Below are 9,638 nucleotides of genomic sequence, written 5' to 3' on the forward strand. Positions count from 1 at the left end.
CTCCACCGGTGGGTGGTTTTATCCCACCTATCCGCTTTGGGAATGCAAATGGAGTTAATAATACTCAAAATCCACAGCAATATTATGAGTATTTTCGTGATTATAATGTGGGCTCTACTTCGAATGCTGCTAATTCAATGGCAGTATATTGACAACAAATGGAGGAAAATCACCATGACTTAGTCAATTTATTGACCCAACAGATGACTACAATTCTGAATCCTATGATGGCCGATCATGAATCAAAATTCGAACGTCTTGCTAGACAAGTCGAGAGGATTGCTCGAATTGTTGATTATGATGATGGTGAAAGGCATAATACCAGGGAAAATAATGAAGGAGTAGAAAATGGTTTTCAAAATGAAAAGAATGTTTTAAATCAAGAAAACCCTTATGTAATTCCCCGAGGTCAAAATGCTGATGATGTTTTAGCCAGGTTACGTGCTAATCATGGTGGTGAACGTTATCAAGTCACTAGAATTGTGGAAGAAGTCTTGAATCGAGTTGGGCTTAATGTTGGTTTTATGAATCGACTCACATTTTGTGTCCGTTTTTCCCCAAGTTGTTCAGATGGCTAAAGTGCCAAGAGGGGTAAAAAGTCCAAAAATAGTCACAAAATTTGCTGGTGAAGTTGGAGAATCAACTACTAAACATGTTACTCGTTATTTGGTTGAGATTGGAAACTTAGCTAATTATGAAAAATTGAAAATGAAGGTTTTTCCTTCTTCGTTGACAAAGAATGCATTTACTTGGTTTTCGAATCTTAGACCAAATTCGATTACAACATAGAATCATTTAAAAACTGCTTTTCACGCTCAATTTTATCGAGGGGAAATGAATGTAGCAGTTACTGATCTAGTGACTTTGAAACGTGAAGATGGTGAAACTATCGATGATTATTTAATACGTTTCAAAAACTCTAGGAGTAGATGCTATGTGTCATTACCCGAAAGTGAGGTAGTGAAAGTAGCAACTATGGGGTTAGGATTCTATATGCGCAGAAAACTACTCAATGTGCATATTCCTGACATTTGGCTGAGAAGGTTTGACAGACCGAACTCATGAAAAAAGAGAAAGAAAAGTATAGAAATGAACAAAGATCAAAGAGTAAACCCTTTACTCGAAAAGAAAAGGTTGCTTATGTGACCATGGAATCCTCAGAGGAGGAATTCGATTTCGAAACAGAAGTCGATTTGGCCGAACTTAAGAAAGGTCCTCCATATGTTTGTTCTTTGTTGAAGAAACTGCCAAGTAATGAAAAGTCGAATGATTCAAAACTGAAAAGTGGAAAGAAATATAGTTTTGATATTTCGAAATTTGATCAGATTTTCGATGTGTTGCTTAAAGATAAACAATTAATTTTGCCTAAGGGTAGAACTTTGCTTTCTATGAAAGATTTAAAAGGAAAGCCTTACTGTAAATTACATCAAGCAACAAGTCATTCGACTAACAGTTGTGTCCGTTTCAAGGACTTAATTCAAGAAGCGATAATGGAGGGACGGTTGAAATTCGATTATGGCAAGAAAGAGATGAAGGTTGATGTGGATCCTTTTGAGGTTGATGCCAGTTATGTCGAACCTTGCTTTGGAGTGAACATGGTGGGCATGTCCTATGACTTTGATGTGGCTCTTGATGATTTTGAGTCACAGGTTAGACCAGTATACCCCAGAACAGGGGATGGTTTGCTGGATTTCTTGGTTCAGCAAAAGATCAAAGACCGGGACATATCTCTGTGTCCGCGGTGCAATACTGTTTTTGATCCTGAAGCAGCAGCAACTTTTAAAAAGGAAAGGATGAAGAAGGAATTGGCTCATAGAGAAGAGCAAGCGCGCCAGAGGTAGCCAATTAGGCGTTTGGAGGGTTCTAGTTCAAAGACCCCTCAAGAAAATGTATCTACGCCTTTAAGCCGTTCTCAGGCCATAAGTGTTCAATGGATTAGGAATTGCCAAGAATTCTAGAGACGTGATCATTTGTATTGACGTAATTCACAGTGGGGGGCATCGAGCACCTTCTCGAAATCAGTATTCCTATTATCGAGGTCGTACCAGAGGTTATCCATGAGGAAGAGGAGGAAGGAGAAGTTTTAATCAGAACAAGAAACTTTCGATTGAGTCAGGCAAGGAACTAAGCAAGGGGGCAACGCCTTCTGTGCATTCTAGAATTGTTTTTCCTTCTGATGGAGAAACTTATCCTAAAGAGATTCCATCACCTGCGAAGATGGAAAAGGGCAAAGCAATAGCCCAATCTTCTGGAATTGATAAAAACAAAGATGTTGATGTTGATGAGGAATATTTCGATGAGGGCGATGATGACATGGTTAGGACAATTTCGATCATTCCAATCGAATATTTGGGGGAGTATGAAGGTGACCCCAATGAAGATTATGATTCGGAGGATGAGGAAGCTTTTTCCTTTATCAGAATCGAGGATGAGCCGGGTTACTTTTTGCGGCCTACTGAAAAACAAATGTCTCATCTCCGCCTACTTCATATAACAACTACTTTGGGTGGGATAAAGGTAAATAAAGTTCTGATTGATGGTGGTGTTGCAATTAGTTTGTTGCCAGAGAGGATGTTAATCAAGGTGGGAAAGTATCTTGACGATTTAGTCCCTACAAACATTGTTGTGACGGATTTCAGTGGGACTTCGACCCCAGCCAGAGGATTGGTTACTTTAACTGTGAAAGTCGGCTCGTATGAGCGTAATACTGTCTTTGTGGTGGTTCCCTCAAGAGCAAGTTATAATGCTTTGTTGGGGCGAGATTGGATCCACAGTGTGGGGTCCGTACCTTCTACTGTGCATCAGAGCGTGCTCCTATGGACTAAGGAGCGAAAACCTGAAATTGTCAAGGCAGATTCAAATTTATATGTCGAACAAATGCATGTCAACTTTAGGATTTATAATCGTAAGTTAAAGCCCTTAAATGTTGATCGATCACTGAGCCCTTATAATTGTGAAGGGTGCTACTTGTCCTCGGAAGGTCTCTCGGTGAAGTTACGCTATCCAGAGTTGGGTTTGGAGCCAACTGGTTGGGATTGTCTTTCTTGAAGACTTTGGAGGAACTGCTCTATGGACCAGGTTGAGGAAGTTTCTGACTACTTGGTAACATTATATAATTATTTAAATAATTCTCAGTTACTAGAAAATAAATTTGGTTCTGCTGATGAAGTTGAATCACATAGGGTTAGTAATACTAGTAGTTATGATGTGTCCGATTCGACATCTTTAGTCGAATTTAATTATAATTTCCCTATTTCTTGTAATATAAGTAGTGATGCAAGCCGGACTGCCGATTTAATAGCAGAGGCTCATTATGCAGAAAGTAAAAATAATGATGTTTTTATCCATGATCAAGTCTCTTCTGTTTCTGATAATTCTATTGATTTCACTTTTGATTGCATTTATGATCTCGAACCATTGGGTTTTGAAAAATACTCAGTAAATGATGATGATTATTATAAAGGGTTTAAATCCCAAGATCCCTTAGAGAAAATTAATCTAGGGACTTCTGATGATGTTCGAATTACATATATTTGTAAAGATCTTTTTTATTCTTTTCGAACTGAACTCTTTAATCTTTTACATGAGTTTAAAGATTGTTTCGCTTGGGATTATCATGAGATGCCTGGTCTCAATCGTTCACTGGTGGAACATCGATTAGCATTGAAACCTAATGCTCGACCTGTGAAATAGACTCCAAGATGATTTGCTCCTGAAATTAATATAACGGTTAAAGAAGAAATCGAACGTTTGATCAAAGCAAAATTTATTCGAACTGCACGCTATGTTGAATGGGTGTCGAATATTGTCCCTGTTATGAAGAAGAATGGGAAGTTGAGGGTATGCATCGATTTTTGATATTTGAATAATGCTACTCCGAAAGATAAATATTTTATGCCTATTGCAGATATGTTAATCGATTCTGCAGCGGGAAATGAAATACTTAGTTTCATGGACGGTTATTCTGGATATAACCAAATTTTCATTGCGGAAGATGATGTGGCTAAAACTGCTTTTTGTTGTCCTGGGGCATTGGGTATGAATGGGTAGTTATGCCTTTTGGTTTGAAAAATGATGGAGCAACATATCAACGGGTAATGAATGCTATTTTCCATGAGTTTATTGGGAAATTTATGGAGATGTATATCGATGATGTTATGGTTAAATCGATTTCGGTAAGCCAGCACATTGATCATTTAAGGAAAGCATTCCTTACTATGAGAAAGAAGGGTTTAAAAATGAATCCTTTAAAATGTGCTTTTGGTGTGTCGGCCGGAAATTTTTTGGATTTTGTTGTTCATAAAAAAGGGATTGCCATTGATAAAAATAAAGCAAATACGATATTGGCATTGTCTGCACCAAAATCGAAGAAAGAGGTGCAATCATTTTTGGGTAAAGTGAATTATCTTCGAAGATTCATTTCGAATCTTTCGGATCGAACTAGGGTGTTCGCACCTTTAGTGAAATTAAAAAATAATTCACATTTCGAATGGACAACGGAGCATCAATCGACGTTCGATTCAATTAAAACTTATTTGTCTCAAGCCTCGATTATGGCAAATGTTCGACCATCTGAACCTTTGAAATTATATATTGCAGCATTTGAAGATACTATAGGGTGTATGTTAGCCCAAGATGATGAAAATGGGCAAAAATGAGCGGTTTATTACCTTAGTCGAGTATTAACTGATATTGAAATAAGGTATTCCCCAATCGAGAAATTGTGTTTGTCTTTATATCATGCTTGTATGAAATTATAATATTATATGGTGGCTAAGTCGGTGAAAGTTATAGCGCAAACTGACCTAATTAAGTATATGTTAAGTTTTCCTATGTTAAGGGGACGTTTGGGGAAATGGATCTTGGCATTGACGGAATTTGATTTACAATATGTTCCAGCTAAGGCTGTGAAAGGATAGGTCATTACAGATTTTCTTATGGATAATTCGAAAGATATGAATGACCAGGGGGCAAATATAATCGAGGTAAAAATCGATTATTGGAAGTTATATTTTGATGGGTCAAAACATAAAGATGGTGTAGGAGTTGGGATTTTAATTGTTTCACCAGAAGGGATCTTGTCGAAATTTCTATTTGAAATAAAATATCCATGTTTGAATAATGAAGTAGAGTATGAAGCGTTAATTTTGGGCCTTGACATTTTGATTAGTAAAGGGGTCTCGGAAGTTCAGATATTAGGGGATTTCCAGTTAGTTTTGAAGCAGTTATCCAAAGAATTTAAATGTAACAATGAGAGGTTACAGAAGTATTTGACAACCGCGTGGGAGTTGTTAACTTCTTTTAGAAAAATCTCTTTGGTTCATATTCCAAGGATTCAGAATGAAATAGCTAATGAATTAGCCCAAATTGCTTCGAAGTATAAAATCGGCTCAGGAACTCTTGAGTCTTTAATAGGTATTCATCAGATTTTAGTACCTGCAAGTGAAAGAGAAGTTTTGTGTGTTGATGAATGGGAGGATACTGATTGGAGGAAGTCTATTGCTCAATATTTGAAAGAGCCTAATATTCCAGTTAATAGAAAGATAAAATTGCGGGCAATGAATTTTTTTTTAATGGCTGATGAGTTATATAAGAAAGGTATCGATGGGAGTTTATCGAGATGTTTAGGTCAGAGTGATCAAAATATTCCTTTGAGTGAAGTTCACAATGGAATATGCGGTGCTCATCAGGCTGGAAAGAAAATGAAATGGGTGCTATATCACAATCATATATATTGGCCAACTATGATTAAAGATTGTATTGATTATGTAAAAGCGTGCCTGGAATGCCAAAAACATGGCTCAATTCAACAAATTTCAGCATCCGAATTACATTCGATAATAAAGCCATGACCATTTAGAGGTTGGGCTTTAGATTTAATTGGATTAATTCATCCTCCTTCATCCAAACAACACAAGTTTATCCTAGTAGCAATTGATTATTTTACAAAATTTGTTGAGGCGATTCCCTTGACTGAAGTAAGTCAGGGTGAGATAATAGATTTTATTGAGGAACATATTATTCATCGATTTAGAATTTCTCAAATGTTAAGTACTGATCAAGGAACAATGTTTACTGGTCAGCGGGTTAAAAGTTTTGCAGCTTCAAGAAATATCAATATGGTTACTTCGACTCCCTATTATGCACAGGCTAATGGGCATGTAAAAGCAGCAAATAAAATTTTGATAAGTTTGATTAAAAAGCATATCGGAAATAGGCCTCGAACATGGCATGAAACTTTAAGCCAAGTGTTATGGGCCTATCAGAATTCACCAAGGGGTTTGATAGGTACTTCGCCATTTAAGTTAGTGTATGGTCATGATGCAATACTACCATTAGAAATTAATTTGAATACTTTAAGAGTATCAAGACAGAATGATTTGTCAGTTGATGATTATTGGAATGCAATGTTCGATGAGTTGAATGAATTAGATTCAGAATGAATTTTGGCACTTGATAATATGATTCGACAAAAAGAAAGTATTGCTCGAAGTTATAATCGTCGAATCAAGGAAAAGTTTTTTAATGTAGGTGAATTGGTTTTGAAAGTTATTTTGCCAATGGAAAAGAAATCGAGATTTCTTGGTAAGTGGTCCCATACTTGGGAAGGCTCATTCCAAGTAATGAGAACATATTCTGAAAATGCTTACCAGATTAAAGATATTGAATCAGAAAGAGTAGTTAATTCGGTTAATAGAAAATACTTGAAGCAGTACTATTGTTGGCAAAAGTAGAAATTTAACATGCATATGTCTAGAAAAGATGGAAGTTATTACAAAAATAATATTAGAAATGAAAAAGGAATTCAAGGTGCCACTAGTTTTGCCAAATCGGAGTGTAGCTTTGCCCTTTTGTTTTCCAGAATTAAAAGCACTTCAATTTGTTTGAACTTGTCAGCTTGGATTTTCTCAAGTTGTTTTTCATATTCTCCCCGCTTGGTATCAATTGAGACAAGTTCCTGAATAAGGTGGTGTTGTTCTTGTTGGGCTGCTTCCAGAGGTTTGGCTATAGTGGCTCAACTTTGGCATATTGTGGCAAGCTGTTCTTTAATCTGAGCTAATTCTGCTTCGAGTCTTGCTTCTTCTTGGTCATGAAAAGCTTGAACAGAAATAGCACGGGAGATTCTCAGATCAAATTCCTCACGAGAGGTTTGGATTGGTTGAGCAGTTACAAGACAATTTTCTATATTAGATTTGGTTGTGGCTTCTTCATTTTAAGTTTCTTGGAGTTAAAACTGAGATGTAACGCTCTCATTGAGAAGCTATTTGAATTCTTGAATTGAGGCAGAATGTGGTGTGTCAGCTGGAAGTTCAAAAGAAGAATTCAAAAGATCAGTCAAGAGTTGGTTGAGAATTGGATCATTGACCCATGTAGTAGTGGATGATCCAAGAGTTTGATGAGTGATCGAAGTTATTCCCGAGTGTCAGGATCTAGTTCGAACGAAGGCCTTGGTGTAGCAGGTCTTGAGATTGTTGGTACAGGCATTGGAACTTTATTTTCTTGGATAACTTTATTCAAAACAGAGATCAAGTCGTTCAAGGTAGCACTGGTTGGAGTGGTAGGAGCACTCGATGTTTTAGGTCTTGTTCCTGGAGGGGTCTGAATATCAGCTTGGAATGAAGGACTAGGTTGCAACTCTGGAGGAGTTTCTAAAACTTGGGATCGAGAAGAATCTGAATTGATGGTGTCAGTAGCTTTAGAAGCAGAATCAGAGTTTGGGATTGCTAGGTTTTTTGCAGAGAATGCAGCTTGATTGTTTGGTGAAATTGACTCAAGTATATGTGTTTCTTCTGGAGAATGTTGCAAGGGATTTGTTGTTGGGTCAACCACCTATGTTGTATGGAAAGGAGGTGGAAAAGCGGCTGAAATTGATTGAAGGGACCCTGTGAATTGAATCGAATCATGTGATGTGGAATGCTCTGGTTCATTTTGTTGTTGCAAAATTGGTTGATCAAGAGCCCCAGTAGATGAAGTCGAATGGGCAACATTAATGGGCTAATACAAAAGGTACACAGTTATGAGTTTAAAATTTATTTTAAATTAAGTGAAATGTGTGTAGAGATAAATGTGTTACCTGAGAAAGTCTGGATCTTCATACTAGCTAAGAGCCAGGGTCAGAATCGGTTGCATCTTCCGATTGGGAGGAGACAGAAAGAATGTCCTTGTTGGTTGGTTCATTTTCATCAGCGCTTTCGCTTGATGATGGCAGCACTAGCTGATAAAAAGTTTAGAACCAATTATAGTTAAGAAAATACAATTTGAAGAATATTTCGAGTTCAAAGGAAGAGTTATGAATAGAAGAGTTACTTTTCGAGAGGTTCTGGTAGGAGTTCTTTTGCTCTTATGTGGTGGTGGTCGAGCAGCATCAGCTTTCCTTTTGTGAGTTCTTTTTGGGGAATTCTCAATGACAGCCGTTCGAACAGCAGTTTGTTGAATTTCTTCTAAGGTACGAGTATACCTTGAATAATAAGCAGCCCACCATTCAAAACAAGATTTGGTGATGAATGAACTGCGTTCATAGATCAAGAAGTTGAAGTGGTCTCTTCGTTTTTGATTTTTTAAGAGACAAGTGTTGAAATCTTCTTGAGATAACAGAGTAATATGGCAAAATGGTTCACTGTGTCGAGGTTGTGGTGTTGGGATAGCTTGAGAAAATTCCAGTTGTCTGGTGGTTAAGTGAGGAGCGTATAGGGTTATCTTGAACCTTTCTTTTTCATACTGTGGTAACCCTATTGGTATCACCTGAACAGCCAACAGGTTTGCCCAAGCTCGATTTGCGAGTTCGCTCTCCTCATTAGTATTTGGGAAGAGTAAATGATCAAGCCAGGCAGGACCGCAATTGCGACGTAAAAAAGGAGTAAAATTGAATTGATCGTTGTCAAAATCCTTGCAAGAATGAAGGAGGGAGAAAACAGCCCAGAATCTGTCTTCATCTGATTGGGTGTTTGGAAAATTGGGTTTGTAATTAGATAAACGAAACCCTCAATGTGTTGTTTATCAATACTGCCACCTTCAGGTTTCGTCATAAAGTTTTCAAAAATGGCATTAAGCCATAATTGAAGGAGCCAAAGTGGACCTCCTGTATTGATTATTTTATTGTCTCGGAGGTCACAGACGAATAGACTAAGCTCTTCAAAAATGTGCCTCAGAAGAAGCTTGGCCAAGTTGAGAGCTTTTCCTTCATGTAAAAGAGCAGCCAGGGGAAGGAAAAGCTTTGACATTTGTACGCTTCGAGAACAGAACAAAATTGTATTTAACCAGTAAAACAAGAAGGCTACATGTTCATTGTCTATGATCTCTGTACCATCTTCACCCATGTTGTGGGCGATGAATTCACTGTAAGAAGTGTTGAAGACAACATTATACTGATGCTTATATTGCATGTCAGGGGTACAATCTGGAGAATTTATTGGAAGTCCTGTAATGACAGCTACATCGAGGAGAGACTTTCCGATCATTCCGCAAGGAAGGTGGAAGTTGTTGGTTGTTCTATTCCAGAAACAAGTCACCGCCCCAATCATCCAAGGGTATGTAGTGAGTGAGAAATGAGAAAGCCTTAGTAGTTATTGTATTCCTAGGGCTCCCCAGATAGCACTCTTTGTGGGTTCGAGGCGTTGGTACCAAGTTGTGAAATCGAA

At 37.6% G+C, this 9,638-nt stretch overlaps 1 protein-coding gene across 1 annotated transcript; it reads left to right on the plus strand.

The window, feature by feature from the left end:
* Nucleotides 1-4,955: 4,955 nt before the first annotated feature.
* LOC148578576 (uncharacterized) lies at nt 4,956-6,443 on the plus strand. The gene is made up of 2 exons (XM_088503107.1): nt 4,956-5,711; nt 6,084-6,443. The coding sequence occupies exons 1-2, from the start codon at nt 4,956-4,958 to the stop codon at nt 6,441-6,443; spliced, it is 1,116 nt and encodes a 371-aa protein (XP_088359233.1).
* The last annotated feature ends 3,195 nt before the right edge of the window (nt 6,444-9,638 follow it).

This window comes from Arachis ipaensis, chromosome B1 (genome assembly GCF_059453495.1).
Source record: "Arachis ipaensis isolate K30076 ecotype BB chromosome B1, ASM5945349v1, whole genome shotgun sequence".
NCBI lineage: Eukaryota > Viridiplantae > Streptophyta > Magnoliopsida > Fabales > Fabaceae > Arachis > Arachis ipaensis.